Raw genomic sequence first — 23934 nt, 5'->3', positions numbered from 1 at the left:
GCTGTGGAGCTTTGCAGCTCCTTCAGGGTTATCTTTGGTCTCTTTGTTGCCTCTCTGATTAATGCCCTCCTTGCCTGGTCCGTGAGTTTTGGTGGGCGGCCCTCTCTTGGCAGGTTTGTTGTGGTTGGTGCCATATTCTTTACATTTTTTTTATAATGGATTTAATGGTGCTCCGTGGGATGTTCAAAGTTTCTGATATTTGTTTATAACCCAACCCTGATCTGTACTTCTCCACAACTTTGTCCCTGACCTGTTTGGAGAGCTCCTTTGTCTTCATGGTGTCGCTTGCTTGGTGGTGCTTCTTTCTTAGTGGTGTTCCAGACCCTGGGGCCTTTCAGAATAGGTGTATATATACTATATATATACTCATGATGTAAGAGATCATGAGACACTTAGATTGCACACACACACACACACACACACACACACACACACACACACACACACACACACACTCCTGAGCCCCACCCCTAAGCCACCTATACTGCAGAGAGTCAAACGTTCAGAAGGGTACAGTCCCAGATACGGTGGCCAGAAGACACTATAAAGGACTCTAAACTCACTACAACTAACTTACCACAACTTCAAGAATCACAGCATCTATTGAAGAGCAGGACAATATCATCAACACTAAGATTTAAACAACACTGAAGTCAATGTCTGCTTCCTTCAGAGGCTATTAGAGGGAAGTGACTGATTTCATTACAAAATGGCTTCTGGTTCATCTTTCCAAAAGGAGGATCTCTCCTGTCCTGTGTGCCGTGACATCTTCAAGGATCCCGTTCTAGTGCCGTGTGGCCACAGCTTCTGTGAAACATGTCTGCGGGAAACCTGGAAACAAAGGGGATATCGGGAATGTCCGGTCTGCAGGAGAAAATGTTCCAAAGACTGGTATCCTCCTAACCTTTCTCTGGAGAGCCTGTGTGAGGCCTTCTCACAGTCACATACAGGTAGTCAGAAATCAACAGGCAAGATAAGCTCTGCACTCTGCGGTCTGCATGGAGAGACACTGGAGCTGGAGGACAAACAGCCTGTCTGTTTGGTGTGGCAGGATACAAGACAACGTAACCACAAACCGCTAGCTGAGGCTGTACGGGATCATAAGGTATCCATATGTCCTTGTGTATTTTCAGCTGTCTAAAATGGTGTGTGTGTGTGTGTGTGTGTGTGTGTGTGTGTGTGTGTGTGTGTGTTAATGCCTAAAAAAAATGGCTTATTCCTGTAATGATTGTGATTTGATTATTGACAATAAAGTGTAAAGCTAGAACACAGAGGCTCTGTCCATAGTAACACTAGAACACAGAGACTCTGTCCATAGTAACACTAGAACACAGAGGCTCTGTCCATAGTAACACTAGAACACAGAGGCTCTGTCCATAGTAACACTAGAACACAGAGACTCTGTCCATAGTAACACTAGAACACAGAGACTCTGTCCATAGTAACACTAGAACACAGAGACTCTGTCCATAGTAACACCAGAACACAGAGACTCTGTCCATAGTAACACTAGAACACAGAGACTCTGTCCATAGTAACACTAGAACACAGAGACTCTGTCCATAGTAACACTAGAACACAGAGACTCTGTCCATAGTAACACTAGAACACAGAGGCTCTGTCCATAGTAACACTAGAACACAGAGGCTCTGTCCATAGTAACACTAGAACACAGAGACTCTGTCCATAGTAACACTAGAACACAGAGACTCTGTCCATAGTAACACTAGAACACAGAGACTCTGTCCATAGTAACACCAGAACACAGAGACTCTGTCCATAGTAACACTAGAACACAGAGACTCTGTCCATAGTAACACTAGAACACAGAGACTCTGTCCATAGTAACACTAGAACACAGAGACTCTGTCCATAGTAACACTAGAACACAGAGACTCTGTCCATAGTAACACTAGAACACAGAGACTCTGTCCATAGTAACAGTAGAACACAGAGACTCTGTCCATAGTAAAACTAGAACACAGAGACTCTGTCCATAGTAACACCAGAACACAGAGACTCTGTCCATAGTAACACTAGAACACAGAGACTCTGTCCATAGTAACACTAGAACACAGAGACTCTGTCCATAGTAACACTAGAACACAGAGACTCTGTCCATAGTAACACTAGAACACAGAGACTCTGTCCATAGTAACACCAGAACACAGAGGCTCTGTCCATAGTAACACCAGAACACAGAGACTCTGTCCATAGTAACACTAGAACACAGAGACTCTGTCCATAGTAACACTAGAACACAGAGGCTCTGTCCATAGTAACAGTAGAACACAGAGACTCTGTCCATAGTAACACCAGAACACAGAGGCTCTGTCCATAGTAACACCAGAACACAGAGGCTCTGTCCATAGTAACACTAGAACATAGAGACTCTGTCCATAGTAACACTAGAACACAGAGACTCTGTCCATAGTAACACTAGAGCACAGAGACTCTGTCCATAGTAACACTAGAACACAGAGACTCTGTCCATAGTAACGCTAGAACACAGATGCTCTGTCCATAGTAACACTAGAACACAGAGACTCTGTCCATAGTAACACTAGAACACAGAGACTCTGTCCATAGTAACACCAGAACACAGAGACTCTGTCCATAGTAACACTAGAACACAGAGACTCTGTCCATAGTAACACTAGAACACAGAGACTCTGTCCATAGTAACACTAGAACACAGAGGCTCTGTCCATAGTAACGCTAGAACACAGATGCTCTGTCCATAGTAACACTAGAACACAGAGACTCTGTCCATAGTAACACTAGAACACAGAGGCTCTGTCCATAGTAACACTAGAACACAGAGACTCTGTCCATAGTAACACTAGAACACAGAGACTATGTCCATAGTAACACTAGAACACAGAGACTCTGTCCATAGTAACACTAGAACACAGAGACTCTGTCCATAGTAACACTAGAACACAGAGACTCTGTCCATAGTAACACTAGAACACAGAGATTCTGTCCATAGTAACACTAGAACACAGAGACTCTGTCCATAGTAAAGCTAGAACACAGAGACTCTGTCCATAGTAAAGTGTCAATGTTTCATTGTAGGAGGAACTCCAGACTGCCCTGAAGCCCTTACAGGAGAAACTGGAAGTCTTTAATAAAGTTAAACTAAGCTGTGATCAAACAGCTTGGCATATTAAGGTAAGAATAAGTTGTATTGTTCAGAGGGGTTTGATGCTTACTCCTTATGCAAACATTACAATCTGGACTTTGTTTGGTGTGTCAAGGAGTGGAACGATAGCAGATACAGACTGGTACCCAAGCTTCCTTATAGAACCAGAAAGGGTTCTATTGCTTGCTTCCTGTGTGGAACTCCTCGACATTCTATATTAGTACACTTTTATAGGGTTCTTTGATCAGAACCCTAGAGCAGGGGTATTCAACTCTTACCCCTACGAGGTCCAGAGTCTGCTGGTTTTCTCTTCTACCTGATAATTAATTGCACACACCTGTTGTCCCAGATCTTAACCAGTCCCTGATTAGATGGGAGAATTTTTTAAATGCAGTTGAACTGGCTTCGAGGTCCAGAGTTGAGTTTGAAGTCCCTGGAGGTTCTTCTTCACTGAACCAAAAGGGTTCCATATAAAACACTGCCATTTATGAATTATCACTACAACTAATAAATAATCACTGAACCAGAGGGGACGAAACCAGGAGCAAAAACATGAGGTCATCTGCACCAATCAGCATGAGTTCATCTGCACCAATCAGCATGAGTTCATCTGCACCAATCAGCATGAGTTCATCTGCACCAATCAGCATGAGTTCATCTGCATCAATCAGCATGAGTTCATCTGCACCAATCAGCATGAGTTCATCTGCACCAATCAGAATGAGTTCATCTGCACCAATCAGCATGAGTTCATCTGCACCAATCAGCATGAGTTCATCTGCATCAATACGTTACGTTCGTTGGGTGAATTAGACCAAGGTGCAGCGTGGTAGGCGAACATCTTACTTTTATTTTAAATGAACACCTTATTATTATTATTATTATTTTTTTAAAGTAAAGTTCTGCAGGCTAAACAGCAATTAACAAAATCAAGATCCCACAAACTAGGGTGGAAAACAGGCTGCCTAAGTATGATTCTGTCATGAGAATTTAGTTCTCAGTGTTCATAAACCCAATTGAATTGATTACTCAGCCTGATACCCAGAATTTGTAGGAAACTGCTTGTAAAAGAATCATATCAATCAACCTGTGTGAGCAGGTGGAGATGAGGGGTGTGAGCAGGTGGAGATGAGGGGTGTGAGCAGGTGGAGATGAGGGGTGTGAGCAGGTGGAGATGAGGGGTGTGAGCCGGTGGAGATGAGGGGTGTGAGCAGGTGGAGATGAGGGGTGTGAGCAGGTGGAGATGAGGGGTGTGAGCAGGTGGGGATGAGGGGTGTGAGCAGGTGGAGATGAGGGGTGTGAGCAGGTGGGGATGAGGGGTGTGAGCAGGTGGAGATGAGGGGTGTGAGCCGGTGGAGATGAGGGGTGTGAGCAGGTGGAGATGAGGGGTGTGAGCAGGTGGAGATGAGGGGTGTGAGCAGGTGGGGATGAGGGGTGTGAGCCGGTGGAGATGAGGGGTGTGAGCAGGTGGAGATGAGGGGTGTGAGCAGGTGGAGATGAGGGGTGTGAGCAGGTGGGGATGAGGGGTGTGAGCAGGTGGAGATGAGGGGTGTGAACAGGTGGGTCTGGACAAATCAGACTATCAAAAAGGCTATCATCATCTAGTCCTCTCACTGTCTCCAGAGCCAGGCCCAGAACACAGAGACGCAGATTAAGGAAGAATTTCAGAAGCTTCACCGGTTTCTACGAGAGGAGGAGGAGGCCAGTATAGCGACACTGAGGGAGGAAGAGGAGCAGAAGAGTCAGACGATGAAGGAGAAGATTGAAGAGATGAACAGACAGGTATCATCACTTTCAGATACAATCAGAGCCATAGAGGAGATGAGAGCTGAGGACATCTCATTGCCGCTGGTAAGGACTAATATCTGAACAGTAACTAGATTATTGTGACTGATTTGATTTTATATTTTATATTCATTATTAATTTCCTATTTTGCCCCCCTGCAGAACTACAAGGCCACAGTGAAAAGGTAAGTGATCTGCCTCCTGTCTCTCTTGACTCTGTGGTTCTGAACCCAACCCCCACAGCAGCACTGACTTGACTCTGTGGTTCTGAACCCAACCCCCACAGCAGCACTGACTTGACTCTGTGGTTCTGAACCCAACCCCACAGCAGCACAGACTTGACTCTGTGGTTCTGAATCCACCCCCCACAGCAGCACTGACTTGACTCTGTGGTTCTGAACCCAACCCCCACAGCAGCACTGACTTGACTCTGTGGTTCTGAACCCAACCCCCACAGCAGCACTGACTTGACTCTGTGGTTCTGAATCCACCCCCCACAGCAGCACAGACTTGACTCTGGGGTTCTGAACCCAACCCCCACAGCAGCACAGACTTGACTCTGGGGTTCTGAGCCTAACCCCCACAGCAGCACTGACTTGACTCTGGGGTTCTGAACCCAACCCCACAGCAGCACTGACTTGACTCTGTGGTTCTGAACCCAACCCCCACAGCAGCACTGACTTGATTCTGTGGTTCTGAACCCAACCCCCACAGAAGCACTGACTTGACTCTGTGGTTCTGAACCCAACCCCCACAGCAGCACTGACTTGACTCTGTGGTTCTGAGCCCAACCCCCACAGCAGCACTGACTTGACTCTGTGGTTCTGAACCTAACCCCCACAGCAGCACTGACTTGACTCTGTGGTTCTGAACCCAACCCCACAGCAGCACTGACTTGACTCTGTGGTTCTGAACCCAACCCCCACAGCAGCACTGACTTGACTCTGTGGTTCTGAACCCAACCCCACAGCAGCACTGACTTGACTCTGTGGTTCTGAACCCAACCCCACAGCAGCACTGACTTGACTCTGTGGTTCTGAACCCAACCCCACAGCAGCACTGACTTGACTCTGTGGTTCTGAACCCAACCCCACAGCAGCACTGACTTGACTCTGTGGTTCTGAACCCAACCCCACAGCAGCACTGACTTGACTCTGTGGTTCTGAACCCAACCCCCACAGCAGCACAGACTTGACTCTGTGGTTCTGAACCCAACCCCCACAGCAGCACTGACTTGACTCTGTGGTTCTGAACCCAACCCCACAGCAGCACTGACTTGACTCTGTGGTTCTGAACCAACCCCACAGCAGCACTGACTTGACTCTGTGGTTCTGAACCCAACCCCACAGCAGCACTGACTTGACTCTGTGGTTCTAAACCTAACCCCACAGCAGCACTGACTTGACTCTGTGGTTCAACCCCACAGCAGCACTGACTTGACTCTGTGGTTCTAAACCCAACCCCCACAGCAGCACTGACTTGACTCTGTGGTTCTGAACCCAACCCCCACAGCAGCACTGACTTGACTCTGTGGTTCTGAACCCAACCCCCACAGCAGCACTGACTTGACTCTGTGGTTCTGAACCCAACCCCACAGCAGCACTGACTTGACTCTGTGGTTCTGAACCCAACCCCCACAGCAGCACAGACTTGACTCTGTGGTTCTGAACCCAACCCCCACAGCAGCACTGACTTGACTCTGTGGTTCTGAACCCAACCCCCACAGCAGCACTGACTTGACTCTGTGGTTCTGAACCTAACCCCCACAGCAGCACAGACTTGACTCTGTGGTTCTGAACCCAACCCCCACAGCAGCACAGACTTGACTCTGTGGTTCTGAACCCAACCCCCACAGCAGCACTGACTTGACTCTGTGGTTCTGAACCCAACCCCCACAGCAGCACTGACTCCTTAATGTTAATCTCAGAGCCCATTTCACACTGCCGGATCCACAGCTGGTCTCAGGTGCGCTGATTGATGTGGCCAAACACCTGGGCAACCTACAGTTCAGAGTCTGGGAGAAGATGCAGGGGATTGTGAAATACAGTAAGTATCATTTTATTTACCTACAATTTCCTTAATTCATGATATTTTCTAAACAGTAAAACACTATTGCATTCAAACAAACAGGAGGAAAGCAGGTATTATAATATTCTGTCAAAAATATATTATAGTAAAACACTTTGTTGTATGTAACAGTGTTCAAAAACATAAACCACCTTTTAATCAATAAAGTGTAACAACTACAAGTTCCCCCTGTCCTGGTGTCAGTCCTGGTGTCAGTCCTGGTGTCAGTCCTGGTGTCAGTCCTGGTGTCAGTCCTGGTGTCAGTCCTGGTATCAGTCCTGGTGTCAGTCCTGGTGTCAGTCCTGGTGTCAGTCCTGGTGTCAGTCCTGGTGTCAGTCCTGGTATCAGTCCTGGTGTCAGTCCTGGTATCAGTCCTGGTGTCAGTCCTGGTGTCAGTCCTGGTATCAGTCCTGGTGTCAGTCCTGGTGTCAGTCCTGGTATCAGTCCTGGTATCAGTCCTGGTGTCAGTCCTGGTGTCAGTCCTGGTATCAGTCCTGCTGTCAGTCCTGGTATCAGTCCTGGTGTCAGTCCTAGTATCAGTCCTGGTGTCAGTCCTGGTGTCAGTCCTGGTATCAGTCCTGGTGTCAGTCCTGGTGTCAGTCCTGGTATCAGTCCTGGTATCAGTCCTGGTGTCAGTCCTGGTGTCAGTCCTGGTGTCAGTCCTGGTATCACGACCAGTTCTAATCTCTAGTTCTGTCTGTTCAGGTCCTGTGATTCTGGACCCAAACACCGCTTACCGATATTTCGTCCTGTCTGAGGATCTGACCAGTCTACGATTCTGTACGAGTCAGCAGCTTCCTGACAACCCAGAGAGGTTTGATTACAATGCATTGGTCCTGGGCTCCGAGGGCTTTAACTCAGGGACACACAGCTGGGACGTTGAGGTTGGGGACAGCACAGTCTGGTCCGTGGGTGTCGTACAAGAGGCTGCCCAGAGGAAGGGAAGCCTGAAGCCTGAAAGGTGGATTGTGTATTATAGTGGAGGTAAATACAGAGCATGCCCCGCATCAGGGCCAGGTGTTCCTATCACAATGAGACCAAAACCCCAGAGGATCAGAGTGCTGCTGGACAGGGACAGAGGACAGCTGTCATTCTCTGACCCTGATAATAACACACACCTGCACACATTCACACACACCTTTACTGAGCAAGTCTTTCCAGCCGTGGGTCACGTCTCTAAAGTTCACCGTCTGAGGATCGTACCAGGGAAGATCTCTATAAAGATGGAGTAGACTCTCAAAACCATCTGTAGAGTCCGAACGGTTCGGCTTACAAACTATTATGACGACTCTATGGAAAGATGAGACTCTCACGAACATGTACATGTCGGTTGTTTTCCTCACAAGACTCATCTAAAGGTCCCCCTGTACAAGTTTTTTGTTTTAATTATGGAAGTACAATGCCTTCGGAAGTATTCAGACCCCTTGTCTTCTTCTATGTTTTGATACGTTACAACCTTACTCTAAAGTCAATTTAATACATAAAAATGCTCAATTCTCTAGGGAACAAACTTCCTTAGGAATGTTTTGGGAAACTATCTGTTATTCAATGTGTTTCTATGGGCTAATAGCAGTAAGGAATATCTGTTATTCAATGTGTTTCTATGGGCTAATAGCAGTAAGCACTATCTGTTATTAGCAGTAAGGACTATCTATTGTTCCACGTAGTGAATCTGTTATTCAATGTGTTTTAATTGGCTAATAGCATTAAAGGCCAAGTTCAATTTTTCATCAAATATATATATATTTTAAAATGTTTTCTTTTGATACTTCAAGGAGTCTTAAAATTCTAAATGAAATAGCTAAAGGATCCTTAGAATGAACTTAAAACACCGACCAGTAACATTTCAACTAACCCTAACTTATCTATGTAGGGTTAAGGTTAGAGCTAGTGTTATGGGGTTAGTTGAAATGTTACTGAATGTTACTGATAGTCTGTAAATAGTCTTCATCTACAAGATGACCTATGAAAATTAAAGTGTTTACCCCTATTTACTGGGGTTGAACCAATGCATTTTCATGTAGTAGCTATTTTGGTAATAAACAGTCATACATTCTATTTTCTGTGTCAAAAGTTTTATATTCCACCAAACACACACACACAAGATGTGGTTTGTTCAGCATGTTGGCAATGCAGCTATTGAAGTTCCACCCATCATGTGAAGCTTCATGGTCTGAATGAGAATAAAAACACAAACAACACTTCAACAGTTAATAATCAGGGTTTCATCCACATTTTATTTGATTTTTAATATCTTATTTAGTTATTCTGAAATGTCACTGAAGTCAATGTAACAGTCATACTTTTATTCTCTTCCTGGAGCCCGAGAGACAAATAAACAAACACACACACACACAATAACTAATATCTTCCGATATGTGATCAAGCGTAAAGCTTTCTAGGTTGACAAATGGTATAACGGCATCACGTGGGGCAGAAGCTCGAGCTGGTAAAAAAAAAAAAAAAAAAAAAAAAAAAAAATCAGTTCTGATTGATTCTGACCAGACGGTCTCTATATTATGATTTTCTCTACATCTCTAGCCATGTTTGTTGTGGTTTCTCGTCACTCTCTTATCTCGTTATGAAAAAAAAAGAAGGTATTGTCTTGTCTTGTGATTATATTTGTTCCAACCTTTGACCAGCTCTACCAGCGTAAGTTTACATTAAAAAAAAAAAGTATCTTCGGTTGCCATGACGATATATGAGAGAACATCTGTCTGTAACACAGTTTCACCGATCCAGCTATATTGAGTTACACACCAGGGTCAATACGGTGTGTGTGTGTGTGTAAGACAGGGTCAACATAGAGTAATGAGGATAATGCTTTGTCTCAGGTTACACTCCTCCATTGTTTTAGAAGAAGCCAGTATGACCCTGGTTTCAGACATTTTTTATTTATTTATTTTTATTTGAGAACAAGTTCTCATTTACAATTGCGACCTGGCCAAGATAAAGCAAAGCAGTTCGACACATACAACGACACAGAGTTACACATGGAGTAAAACAAACATACAGTCAATAATACAGTATAAACAAGTCTATATACAATGTGAGCAAATTAGGTGAGAAGGGAGGTAAAGGCAAAAAAGGCCATGGTGGCAAAGTAAATACAATATAGCAAGTAAAACACTGGAATGGTAGTTTTGCAATGGAAGAATGTGCAAAGTAGAAATAAAAATAATGGGGTGCAAAGGAGCAAAATAAATAAATAAATACAGTTGGGAAAGAGGTAGTTGTTTGGGCTAAATTATAGGTGGGCTATGTACAGGTGCAGTAATCTGTAAGATGCTCTGACAGTTGGTGCTTAAAGCTAGTGAGGGAGATAAGTGTTTCCAGTTTCAGAGATTTTTGTAGTTCGTTCCAGTCATTGGCAGCAGAGCACTGGAAGGAGAGGCGGCCAAAGAAAGAATTGGTTTTGGGGGTGACTAGAGAGATATACCTGCTGGAGCGTGTGCTACAGGTGGGAGATGCTATGGTGACCAGCGAGCTGAGATAAGGGGGGACTTTACCTAGCAGGGTCTTGTAGATGACATGGAGCCAGTGGGTTTGGCGACGAGTATGAAGCGAGGGCCAGCCAACGAGAGCGTACAGGTCGCAATGGTGGGTAGTATATGGGGCTTTGGTGACAAAACGGATTGCACTGTGATAGACTGCATCCAATTTGTTGAGTAGGGTATTGGAGGCTATTTTGTAAATGACATCGCCAAAGTCGAGGATTGGTAGGATGGTCAGTTTTACAAGGGTATGTTTGGCAGCATGAGTGAAGGATGCTTTGTTGCGAAATAGGAAGCCAATTCTAGATTTAACTTTGGATTGGAGATGTTTGATATGGGTCTGGAAGGAGAGTTTACAGTCTAACCAGACACCTAAGTATTTGTAGTTGTCCACGTATTCTAAGTCAGAGCCGTCCAGAGTAGTGATGTTGGACAGGCGGGTAGGTGCAGGTAGCGATCGGTTGAAGAGCATGCATTTAGTTTTACTTGTATTTAAGAGCAATTGGAGGCCACGGAAGGAGAGTTGTATGGCATTGAAGCTTGAAGAAATGTCATATTATATATATATACAGTGTTTTAACAATGTACAAATGGTTAAAGGACACAAGATAAAATAAATAAGCATAAATCAGATCGATCGGTTGAAGATGTTGAACATGTTATTAGCACCTTGTAATTAGAGGAGCGAATCATGTTGAGGCGCCACCGAGGGCCAAAGTCAAATATTTGTGATTTAACTCTGTGTAAATTAAAATCAAGCAACAACATTTGATTTTTTTTTCCCACTAAAGGAAACTAGGCAGAAAAAATATGTTTTATTCTTCCTATATCACATTGAGGGGGCACGTGCTGCTCAGTTTCAAGGACCCAACAGCCCAGCTGAACTATAATGAATTCAGAATAATAGTGATGTAGCCTAATAATCTATGTCAAAGGCAATAACACTTTGATGCAAATATTCAGGACTTGCCATGTACACTTTCCTTTGTGGCAAAGCAATTCCCCTAAAAAGGGATATACTTGTATTATATTCTATTTATTTCTAATGTCTGTGAGAGAAAACAAATGACTGAATATTTCAAATTAATTCTGGCTAAAACATACACTTAAAAAAAAAAGTTCTAGACTGTTAGCAGTTGTTGTGATATTATTTTATATTTCTAATGATGATCCATCAAAGTGTCCCGGTAAGGTCACCCCGCTCCTCGAGCTGCGCATCTCCCTGAATCTCTCCTCTTTGTGTTTATACAACCGGGTTTCCCTGCTCGCAACCATTCCCGCTAGGCACTAGTTACCACAGTCACAACGTCATAAAGGCTATGTCGTCCTAATTTAAGGTTAGGGTTAGGCATAAGGTTAGTCGTGTGGTTAAGGTTAGGTTTAAATTCAGATGTTAGGAAGATAAATGGTAGAAATGGGCGGGGTTTAGCCGTCATTAGGACTTTGCGGCTGTGGTAACTAGTGACGACCCCCATCAGGAGCCATTTTGTACCCAGATCAATAACATACATGTAAACTCCGATCTCTCGGCGCGGCGGTGGACTCGGCTAGTCTAGTAGAGCGCAAACCTGGATTATCTATTAGTTTGACTACATTTCAAACGGAATCCGGACCAAACGGAAATGGTGAATTTACTAGTGCACACGGGTTACTAAACAGTGTCTTGCTCTAACCGTCCCGCTAAGGTGTTGTGCCGTCACCGACACGCTGTGGTTAGATGGATCGGAGAAGCCAGTGGTTATTGTGACTTCGGACTGATGTCGGGACGATATCCGGTTTAAATGTTCGCGACGGGAAAACAAGGAGAACGTCCTCCCTGTCTTCTATCAAGACGAGAACATCATGGCTTTTTCCTGGCTGACTTGTTCGCTTCTCCTGGGAACTTTGTGTGCAGGTAAGAAACGACGCGTCTATTGTACACATTGAAGAAACGGCAACAGTTGCAAAAAAAAAACATAATTTGACATAACTGGTAGCTTCGTTTTTAATTTGTAATTGAACCTTTATTTAACTAGGCAAGTTTCCATCCCTTTTAATTTAGTTATTGTCGGGGCACGTGTTGTCAAGGTATATTTCCCTTCACGTGGATATGGGTCTTGCTGTTTTATTTGCAGTGAAATAATTCAATCGATTTCTGTCATTAGATGTGGTCTTCCAACATCATGCTTTCCGTAGATTGAGGATATTTTATTTATTTATGCTATAGCCTACTCTGATGGAATGCCTATGTTGTGTATAGGCCTGTGTGTGTGTGTGTGTGTGTGTGTGTGTGTGTGTGTGTCGAAACGGGATAATTGTGTCGTCGTGTGTTTTGTTCTCCTGTGCAGATTCACAACATAAAACAATGTCTGGATCCTCTACACCAGTGGTTCCCAAACTATTTACAGTCCCGTACCCCTTCAAACATTCACCCTCCAGCTGTACCCCCTCTAGCACAAGGGTCAGCGCACTCTACAATGTTTTTTTTCCCCATCCATTTACATTTACATTTAAGTCATTTAGCAGACGCTCTTATCCAGAGCGACTTACAAATTGGATACATTTATTAAACATAAGAGTGAGTGTTAGTTTTTGTCACAACCCTGCTCGTGGGAAGTGACAAAGAGCTCTTATAGGACCAGGGCGAAAAATAATAATAATATAATAATAATCAATTTTGCTCTTTATTTTACCATCTTACATATAAAACCTTATTTGTTCACTGGAAATGGCGAATAACTCACCACAGGTTAATGAGAAGGGTGTGCTTGAAAGGATGCACATAACTCTGCAATGTTGGGTTGTATTGGAGAGAGTCTCAGTCTTAAATCATTTTCCACACACTGTATTTAGTTTTAATGCTAGTGAGGGTTGAGAATCCACTCTCACATAGGTATGTGGTTGCAAGATTGGATCCCCGAGCTGACAAGGTGAAAATCTGTTGTTCTGCCCCTGAACAAGGCAGTTAACCCACCGTTCCTAGGCCGTCATTGAAAATAAGAATGTGTTCTTAACTGACTTGTCTAATTAAATAAAGGTATAAGAAATATATATTAAAAAAATCGGCGCCAAAAATACCGATTTCCGATTGTTATGAAAACTTGAAATCGGCCCTAATTAATCGGCCATTCCGATTAATCGGTCGGCCTCTACTGCCTATGCCGCTCGGCCATCGCTCATTCATATACTTACATGTACATATTCTCATTCACCCCTTTAAATTTGTGTGTATTAGGTTGTTGTTGGGGAATTGTTAGATTATTACTGCACTGTCGGAACTAGAAGCACAAGCATTTCACTACACTCGCATTATCTGCTAACCATGTGTATGACCAATAACATTTGATTTGAGTGCTACGGGGTGGTAATCATTTAGGCAGGTTACCTTTGCTTCCTTGGGCACAGGGACTATGCTGGTCTGCTTGAAACGTGTAGGTATTAGGCACATGCTTTGAGTACACGTCCTGGTAATCCATCTGGCCTCGCAGCTTTGTGAATGTTGAGCTGTTTAAAGGTTTTGTTCACATCAGCTTTCCGAGAGCGTTATCACACAGTCCTCCAGAACAGCTGGTGCTCTCGTGGATGCTTCAGTGTCGCTTGCTTCAGTGTCGCTTGCCTCAAAGCGAACCTAAAAGGCATTTAGCTCATCTGGTAGGCTCACTGGGCAGCTCGCGTTTGGGTTTCACTTTGTAGTTTTCAAGCCCTGCCACATCCGACGAGTGTCAGAACCCGGTGTAGTAGGATTCAATCTTAATCCCGTGTTGACACTTTGCTTGTTTGATGGTTCGTCTCAGGGCATACCAGGATTTCTTATAGGCGTCCGGATGAGTGTCCCACTCCTTGAAAGCGGCAGTTCTAGCCTTTAGCTCGGTGTAGATGTTGCCTGTAATCCATGGCTTCTGGTTGGGATATGTACGTACAGTCATTGTGGGGACAACGTCATTGATTCACTTATTGATGAAGCCGATGACTGAGGTGTTGTATTCCTCAATGCCCTTGGATGAATCACGGGACATATTCCAGTCTGTGCTAGCAAAACAGTCCTGTAGCTTAGCACCTGCTTCAACGGACCACTTCCGTATTGAGCGAGTCACTGGTACTTCCTGCTTTAGTTTTTGCTTGTAAGCAGGAATCAGGAGGCTAGAATTATGGTCATATTTGCCAAATTTAGGGAAGGGGAGAGCATTGTATGCATCTCTGTGTGGAGTAAAGGTGGCCTAGGATTGTTTTCCCCCTGGTTGCACATGTGACATGCTGGTAAAACTGTTTTCAGTTTGCCTGCTTTAAAGTCCCCGGCCACTAGGAGTGCCGCTTCTGGGTCAGCATTTTCTTCTTTGCTTATGGCCTTCTAGAGTTGTTTGAGAGCGGTCTTAGTGCCAGCATCGCTTTGTGGTGGTAAATAGATGGCTACAAATAATACAGATAGTGTGGTCTAATGCTTATCATAAGGTACTCTACCTCGGGCAAGCAATACCTTGAGACTTCTTAAATATTAGACATCGCGCACAAGCTGTTATTGACAAAAAAGACACACACCCCCACCCCTCGTCTTACCAGACGTAGCTTTTCTGTTCTGCCGTTGCATTGAAAATCCCTCCAGCTCTATAATATACGAGTCTTCATTCAACCACGACTCTGTGAAACATAAGATGTTACAGTTCTTAAATGTCCAGTTGGTAGGATAATCGTAATTGTAGGTAATCAATTTTCCATTGATTGCATGTTAGCAAGTAGAACGGAAGGCAGTGGGAGTTTACTCGCTCACCTACGGATTCTCAGAAGGCAATGGGGGTTTACTCGCTCACCTACGGATTCTCAGAAGGCAATGGGGGTTTACTCGCTCACCTACGGATTCTCAGAAGGCAATGGGAGTTTACTCGCTCACCTATAGATTCTCAGAAGGCAATGGGAGTTTACTCGCTCACCTATAGATTCTAAAAAGGCAGCCCGATCTGCTTCCTCTTTTTCTCCGCCTTCTCTTCACGCAAATGACGGGTATCTGGACCTGTTCCCGGGAGAGCAGTATATCCTTCACATCGGACTCGTTAAAGGAAATGACAGGTATCTAGGCCTGTTCCCGGGAGAGCAGTATATCCTTCACATCGGACTCGTTAAAGGAAATGACAGGTATCTAGGCCTGTTCCCGGGAGAGCAGTATATCCTTCACATCGGACTCGTTAAAGGAAAAAGGTTGGCTGTTTGTCTAATGGGTAGATTAGGCCTAATGACGGGATGGTCATGTCTCCGCCCTAACAATGGGAGTCGTCCCAAAGCAGGCTAGCTTTGACCAGGGCCCTATGGCACCCTATTCCCCAGTTCCAAAATAAGGCCATAGAAATGCATTGGGCTTATTTTGGACATATTTTGAAACCTCTCACTGTACCTCTTCCTCTCAGATAGAGGGATACCACCGTAGGAGGTTGGGCGGCCAGGCTCCTATAGACAAGGATTTAAAGAGACAGGCTTTATTTTTTTTCCAGTGAACAAATACTCAGAAGCATCTACATGCTACGTTCAAACCATATTATGATGTCATCACTTCTGATATTTTTCCTATCCACACAAAAATATTTGTTGGAACAGTTTTGTTGATGTTTTTTTTTACTTCACAATGAGCTCACAGTTTTGATTCAATAAGTGAATAACCCCACCAGAATGAAAGACCTAAACTTCAAACTGACATTAAAAACAGTTTTCGGGCTGTATTGCAGGTCGAAACAGTAGCGTTCTCCTCCATTGTGATGAATAAGTCCTAGTCAACATGACAACTTTTACTGTCTCCGTAGCCTATTCTACCACTAAACACCACTGCGCTCAATGGTGGCTCAATGGGCTGTTTTGGGTTTGAAGTCAATTATGATTATTCTGCTCATAGAACCTCATCTTTCTTCCCAGATGTGCTATAGTCATCTAGTTAAAGGGTTAATCTGCGATTGTTAACCAAAATAGTGGTGGGGTGGTCCGCTTTGTTGGTTTGAAATGCAAATTGTCCCTTTTTTTTAATGCAACAAATAAAAACGGTCAGGGTTGCTGCTGTCTATGGAAGTAGCTAACACACAGACACGGGCTGCGTTCCAAATGGCACCCTATTCCCCAGTGTACTACTTTAGACCAGGGCCCTATGGCACCCTATTCCCTAGTGCACTACTTCTGACCAGGGCCCTATGGCACCCTATTCCCTAGTGCACTACTTTAGACCAGGGCCCTATGGCACCCTATTCCCTAGTGCACTACTTTAGACCAGAGCCCTATGGCACCCTATTCCCTAGTGCACTACTTTAGACCAGAGCCCTATGGCACCCTATTCCCTAGTGCACTACTTTAGACCAGGGCCCTATGGCACCCTATTTCCCAGTGCACTACTTTAGACCAGGGCCCTATGGCACCGTGCGCTGCGCCCGGCCCACCACAGGAGTCACTAGTGCGCGGTGGTTCAAGGACATCCCTGCCGGCCAAACCCTCCCCTAACCCAGACGACGCTGGGCAAATTGTGCGCCACCCCTCGGGTCTCCCGGTCGCGACCAGCTGCGACAGAGCCTGGACTCGAACCCAGAATCTCTAGTGGCAGTTAGCGCTGAAGTGCAGTGCCTTAGACCACTGCGCCACTCGGGAGGCCTTCTGAGTTAATTAAAGGGAAGATTGCTGTTTAAACATGTTGATTTGTTTCATCCTTCCAACTAAAAATCCCAATACGACATAACTTTATATTTTGTATTTTGGGAGAAATGTACATTTTATCCAAATTTGACCGAAGTTATGACGGATAAGCGTTGTGACGTCGAGAAGAACACTCAGCCGGAGTAGAACACTCAGCCGGAGTAGAACACTCAGCAGGAGTGAAGCCACTGTCCACAAGACTCTAAAGAACCACATCATACCGAGTCCTCCTATTGGACCATGTCCTTAGATTAGATTCAACTTTGTCATTGAACAAGTACAAGTACAACGAAATGCAGTTCGCATCTAACCAGAAGTGCAAATTAAAGAGTAAAAAACATGTTTTACAAGTGAAACAATTAAAAATACAATGTATATTATTAAGTGGGATGTATAAATGTACAATGAAGACAAATTATCAGACCATATCCCGTGGTTTCTTGATTCTCTATCACCTATACAGCGCGCAGGCTTTTAGCGTAGCCTCTTTTCCACCCCTGCTGGCTTACCTCTACTAGTTAACCGCTAGCAGGCTTTTAGCATAGCCCCTTTTCCACCCCTGCTGGCTTACCTCTACTAGCTAACCGCTAGCAGGCTTTTAGCTTAGCCTCTTTTCCACCCCTGCTGGCTTACGTCTACTAGCGAAAAGCTAGCAGGCTTTTAGCATAGCCCCTTTTCCACCCCTGCTGGCTTACCTCTACTAGCTAACCGCTAGCAGGCTTTTAGCATAGCCCCTTTTCCACCCCTGCTGGCTTACCTCTACTAGCTAACCGCTAGCAGGCTTTTAGCATAGCCCCTTTTCCACCTGTGTTGGCTTACCTCTACTAGCTAACCGCTAGCAGGCTTTTAGCATAGCCTATTATCCTCCCCTGCTGGCTTACCTCTACTAGCTAACTACTAGCAGGCTTGAAACACATCACTTATTAGGAGTTCAGCACATCAGAATTTCTTGTACTGTTACTGATGAACTTTTACCATCATAGTAGACATTGAATGTCAAAGAGTAAAAAATATAGTTAGCTACATGCTAACCTGAGTGCTACTAGCTAGCAGCAGTAAATTCAGGTATAATGGCTAATGCAAACATTGGCTACCATGATATCCTGCAAGTTATATTGGCCACTGAAGATCAGGCAGTTCAGCAAAAATTGACTGACCTTGAAATAAACAATGACATTTTCCGATATGGCATTTGACCATTCATTTCTGCAAAACGTGCAGTATTCTGTTGATGGAATTGTAGCTAGCTTGCATGCTAGCTCATGCCATCCCCGTGTGGTATATGGACAATATACCACGGCAAAGGACTGTGTCCAGGCACTCCGTGCTGCATCGTGCATAAGAACAGCCCTTAGCCGTGGTATATTGTCCATATACCACACCCCCTCTGGCCTTATTGCTTAAACATACACCTCCACCTTTATTTTTCCCGGGGAGCTCTTTCTTCCTTTCCGTGTGATGGACGGAGAACCCCACTGGCTAAATGGACGGGGGCTGTGTCTCCAGAGGGGGCTGTGATTCTGTAAAACTGATTTACGTTACAGTTCCCGATGTCTCGCTGGAAAGGAGATCCTCGCCTTGAGCTCATCTACTATATTGTCCAGGGACCGAATGTTAGCAAATAATATACTCAGAAGCGGTGGATGGCATGCATGCCTCTTGAGTCTGGCTAATTCTTCATCGGAGACTTGGAGCAGCCCCCGGGATGAATGGAATTGCCTCTAAACATGATCCTCCTCTGTCCTCTCTCTCCTGTCTCTCCACTAGGCTGGGGCCATGGCGATGTGGAGACCAGAGATTGTGTGTACTACAATGATAACTGGCGTACAGAGCGTACCAATCAGAGTGGTGTGGAGAGGTGTGAGGGGGAGAAGGATAAACGACTACACTGCTACTCCTCCTGGCTCAACGTCTCAGGAACCATCAAACTGTTGAAGAAAGGCTGCTGGCTGGACGACTTCAACTGCTATGACAGGTACCAGGCACTACTTACCAACTGCTATGACAGGTACCAGGCACTACTTACCAACTGCTATGACAGGTACCAGGCACTACTTACCAACTGCTATGCCAGGTACCAGGCACTACATACCAACTGCTATAACAGGTACCAGGCACTACTTACCAACTGCTAGGTACCAGGCACTACTTACCAACTGCTAGGTACCAGGCACTACTTACCAACTGCTAGGTACCAGGCACTACTTACCAACTGCTTGGTACCAGGCACTACTTACCAACTGCTTTGCCAGGTACCAGGCACTACTTACCAACTGCTAGGTACCAGGCACTACTTACCAACTGCTAGGTACCAGGCACTACTTACCAACTGCTTGGTACCAGACACTACTTACCAACTGCTTGGTACCAGACACTACTTACCAACTGCTTGGTACCAGACACTACTTACCAACTGCTTGGTACCAGACACTACTTACCACCTGCTATGCCAGGTACCAGGCACTACTTACCAACTGCTTGGTACCAGACACTACTTACCAACTGCTATGCCAGGTACCAGGCACTACTTACCAACTGCTATGCCAGGTACCAGGCACTACTTACCAACTGCTATGCCAGGTACCAGGCACTACTTACCAACTGCTATGCCAGGTACCAGGCACTACTTACCAACTGCTATGCCAGGTACCAGGCACTACTTACCAACTGCTAGGTACCAGGCACTACTTACCAACTGTTATGCTAGGTACCAGGCACTACTTACCAACTGCTAGGTACCAGACACTACTTACCAACTGCTATGCCAGGTACCAGGCACTACTTACCAACTGCCAGGTACCAGGCACTACTTACCAACTGCTTGGTACCAGGCACTACTTACCAACTGCTAGGTACCAGACACTACTTACCAACTGCTATGCCAGGTACCAGGCACTACTTACCAACTGCTATGCCAGGTACCAGACACTACTTACCAACTGCTATGCCAGGTACCAGGCACTACTTACCAACTGCTATGCCAGGTACCAGGCACTACTTACCAACTGCTATGACAGGTACCAGGCACTACTTACCAACTGCTAGGTACCAGGCACTACTTACCAACTGTTATGCTATGTACCAGGCACTACTTACCAACTGCTATGCCAGGTACCAGGCACTACTTACCACCTGCTATGCCAGTTACCAGGCACTACTTACCAACTGCTATGCCAGGTACCAGGCACTACATACCAACTGCTATGCCAGGTACCAGGCACTACATACCAACTGCTATGCCAGGTACCAGGCACTACATACCAACTGCTATGCCAGGTACCAGACACTACATACCAACTGCTATGCCAGGTACCAGACACTACATACCAACTGCTATGCCAGGTACCAGGCACTACATACCAACTGCTATGCCAGGTACCAGGCACTACATACCAACTGCTATGCCAGGTACCAGACACTACTTACCAACTGCTATGCCAGGTACCAGGCACTACTTACCAACTGCTAGGTACCAGACACTACTTACCAACTGCTATGCCAGGTACTTGACACTACTTACCAACTGCTATGCCAGGTACTTGACACTACTTACCAACTGCTATGCCAGGTACTTGACACTACTTACCAACTGCTATGCCAGGTACCAGACACTACTTACCAACTGCCAGGTACCAGGCACTACTTACCAACTGCTATGCCAGGTACCAGGCACTACTTACCAACTGCCAGTTACCAGGCACTACTTACCAACTGCCATGCCAGGTACCAGACACTACTTACCAACTGCTATGCCAGGTACTAGGCACTACTTACCAACTGACAGGTACCAGGCACTACTTACCAACTGCTATGATGGGTACCAGGCACTACTTACCAACTGCTATGCCGGGTACCAGGCACTACTTACCAACTGCTATGCCAGGTACCAGGCACTACTTACCAACTGCTATGCCAGGTACCAGGCACTACTTACCAACTGCTATGCCAGGTACCAGACACTACTTACCAACTGCCAGGTACCAGGCACTACTTACCAACTGCTATGCCAGGTACCAGACACTACTTACCAACTGCTATGACAGGTACCAGACACTACTTACCAACTGCTATGACAGGTACCAGGCACTACTTACCAACTGCTAGGTACCAGGCACTACTTACCAACTGCTAGGTACCAGACACTACTTACCAACTGCTATGCCAGGTACTAGACACTACTTACCAACTGCTATGACAGGTACCAGGCACTACTTACCAACTGCCAGGTACCAGGCACTACTTACCAACTGCTATGCCAGGTACCAGACACTACTTACCAACTGCCAGGTACCAGGCACTACTTACCAACTGCTATGCCAGGTACCAGGCACTACTTACCAACTGCCAGGTACCAGGCACTACTTACCAACTGCCAGGTACCAGGCACTACTTACCAACTGCTATGCCAGGTACCAGACACTACTTACCAACTGCTATGCCAGGTACCAGGCACTACTTACCAACTGCTATGCCAGGTACTAGGCACTACTTACCAACTGACAGGTACCAGGCACTACTTACCAACTGCTATGACGGGTACCAGGCACTACTTACCAACTGCTATGCCAGGTACCAGGCACTACTTACCAACTGCTATGCCAGGTACCAGGCACTACTTACCAACTGCTATGCCAGGTACCAGACACTACTTACCAACTGCCAGGTACCAAGCACTACTTACCAACTGCTATGCCAGGTACCAGACACTACTTACCAACTGCTATGACAGGTACCAGACACTACTTACCAACTGCTCTGACTGGTACCAGGCACTACTTACCAACTGCTATGCCAGGTACCAGACACTACTTACCAACTGCTATGACAGGTACCAGGCACTACTTACCAACTGCTATGACTCGTACCAGACACTACTTACCAACTGCTATGACGGGTACCAGACACTACTTACCAACTGCTATGACAGGTACCAGGCACTACTTACCAACTGCTATGACTCGTACCAGACACTACTTACCAACTGCTATGACGGGTACAAGGCACTACTTACCAACTGCTATGCCAGGTACCAGGCACTACTTACCAACTGCTATGCCAGGTACCAGGCACTACTTACCAACTGCCAGGTACCAGGCACTACTTACCAACTGCTAGGTACCAGGCACTACTTACCAACTGCTATGCCAGGTACCAGGCACTACTTACCAACTGCTATGCCAGGTACCAGGCACTACTTACCAACTGCTATGCCAGGTACCAGGCACTACTTACCAACTGCCAGGTACCATTTACATTTACATTTAAGTCATTTAGCAGACGCTCTTATCCAGAGCGACTTACAAATTGGTGCATTCACCTTATGACATCCAGTGGAACAGTAGTGCATCTAAATCTTTTAAGGGGGAGGGGGGGTGAGAGGGATTACTTTATCCTATCCTAGGTATTCCTTAAAGAGGTGGGGTTTCAGGTGTCTCCGGAAGGTGGTGATTGACTCCGCTGTCCTGGCGTCGTGAGGGAGTTTGTTCCACCATTGGGGGGCCAGAGCAGCGAACAGTTTTGACTGGGCTGAGCGGGAACTGTACTTCCTCAGTGGTAGGGAGGCGAGCAGGCCAGAGGTGGATGAACGCAGTGCCCTTGTTTGGGTGTAGGGCCTGATCAGAGCCTGGAGGTACTGAGGTGCCGTTCCCCTCACAGCTCCGTAGGCAAGCACCATGGTCTTGTAGCGGATGCGAGCTTCAACTGGAAGCCAGTGGAGGGAGCGGAGGAGCGGGGTGACGTGAGAGAACTTGGGAAGGTTGAACACCAGACGGGCTGCGGCGTTCTGGATGAGTTGTAGGGGTTTAATGGCACAGGCAGGGAGCCCAGCCAACAGCGAGTTGCAGTAATCCAGACGGGAGATGACAAGTGCCTGGATTAGGACCTGCGCCGCTTCCTGTGTGAGGCAGGGTCGTACTCTGCGGATGTTGTAGAGCATGAACCTACAGGAACGGGCCACCGCCTTGATGTTAGTTGAGAACGACAGGGTGTTGTCCAGGATCACGCCAAGGTTCTTAGCGCTCTGGGAGGAGGACACAATGGAGTTGTCAACCGTGATGGCGAGATCATGGAACGGGCAGTCCTTCCCGGGAGGAAGAGCAGCTCCGTCTTGCCGAGGTTCAGCTTGAGGTGGTGATCCGTCATCCACACTGATATGTCTGCCAGACATGCAGAGATGCGATTCGCCACCTGGTCATCAGAAGGGGGAAAGAGAAGATGAATTGTGTGTCGTCTGCATAGCAATGATAGGAGAGACCATGTGAGGTTATGACAGAGCCAAGTGACTTGGTGTATAGCGAGAATAGGAGAGGGCCTAGAACAGAGCCCTGGGGACACCAGTGGTGAGAGCACGTGGTGTGGAGACGGATTCTCGCCACGCCACCTGGTAGGAGCGACCTGTCAGGTAGGACGCAATCCAAGCGTGGGCCGCGCCGGAGATGCCCAACTCGGAGAGGGTGGAGAGGAGGATCTGATGGTTCACAGTATCGAAGGCAGCCGATAGGTCTAGAAGGATGAGAGCAGAGGAGAGAGAGTTAGCTTTAGCAGTGCGGAGCGCCTCCGTGATACAGAGAAGAGCAGTCTCAGTTGAATGACTAGTCTTGAAACCTGACTGATTTGGATCAAGAAGGTCATTCTGAGAGAGATAGCGGGAGAGCTGGCCAAGGACGGCACGTTCAAGAGTTTTGGAGAGAAAAGAAAGAAGGGATACTGGTCTGTAGTTGTTGACATCGGAGGGATCGAGTGTAGGTTTTTTCAGAAGGGGTGCAACTCTCGCTCTCTTGAAGACGGAAGGGACGTAGCCAGCGGTCA

General features: G+C 46.0%; 2 protein-coding genes across 2 annotated transcripts in view; both read left to right on the top strand.

The window, feature by feature from the left end:
• Nucleotides 1-506: 506 nt before the first annotated feature.
• Nucleotides 507-9055, top strand: LOC115125064 (nuclear factor 7, brain-like). The gene is made up of 6 exons (XM_029654563.2): nucleotides 507-1105; nucleotides 3079-3174; nucleotides 4769-4996; nucleotides 5093-5115; nucleotides 6858-6976; nucleotides 7703-9055. The coding sequence occupies exons 1-6, from the start codon at nucleotides 710-712 to the stop codon at nucleotides 8227-8229; spliced, it is 1389 nt and encodes a 462-aa protein (XP_029510423.1). The 5' UTR covers nucleotides 507-709; the 3' UTR covers nucleotides 8230-9055.
• Nucleotides 9056-11873: 2818 nt separating this feature from the next.
• LOC115125065 (activin receptor type-2B-like) overlaps nucleotides 11874-23934 on the top strand; it is a 47210-nt gene continuing 35149 nt past the window's right edge. The window contains exons 1-2 of the mRNA XM_065013797.1: nucleotides 11874-12385; nucleotides 18895-19102. Coding sequence (XP_064869869.1) covers nucleotides 12334-12385; nucleotides 18895-19102 — 260 coding nt within the window. The 5' untranslated portion in view covers nucleotides 11874-12333. The remainder of the gene's footprint in view (nucleotides 12386-18894; nucleotides 19103-23934) is intronic.

This window comes from Oncorhynchus nerka, linkage group LG9b, assembly GCF_034236695.1.
Source record: "Oncorhynchus nerka isolate Pitt River linkage group LG9b, Oner_Uvic_2.0, whole genome shotgun sequence".
Classification (NCBI taxonomy): Eukaryota; Metazoa; Chordata; class Actinopteri; order Salmoniformes; family Salmonidae; genus Oncorhynchus; species Oncorhynchus nerka.
The sequence above is the reverse complement of the archived record's forward strand: the minus strand, read 5'-3'. Positions and strand labels throughout refer to the sequence as shown.

Bases quoted from the DNA above. Each gene is read 5' to 3' on its own strand.
- LOC115125064 (XM_029654563.2), top strand. From the start codon at position 710: ATGGCTTCTGGTTCATCTTTCCAAAAGGAGGATCTCTCCTGTCCTGTG. The intron at 1,106-3,078 runs GTATCCATATGT...GTTTCATTGTAG, and splicing joins AGGCTGTACGGGATCATAAG to GAGGAACTCCAGACTGCCCT. The intron at 6,977-7,702 runs GTAAGTATCATT...CTGTCTGTTCAG, and splicing joins GCAGGGGATTGTGAAATACA to GTCCTGTGATTCTGGACCCA.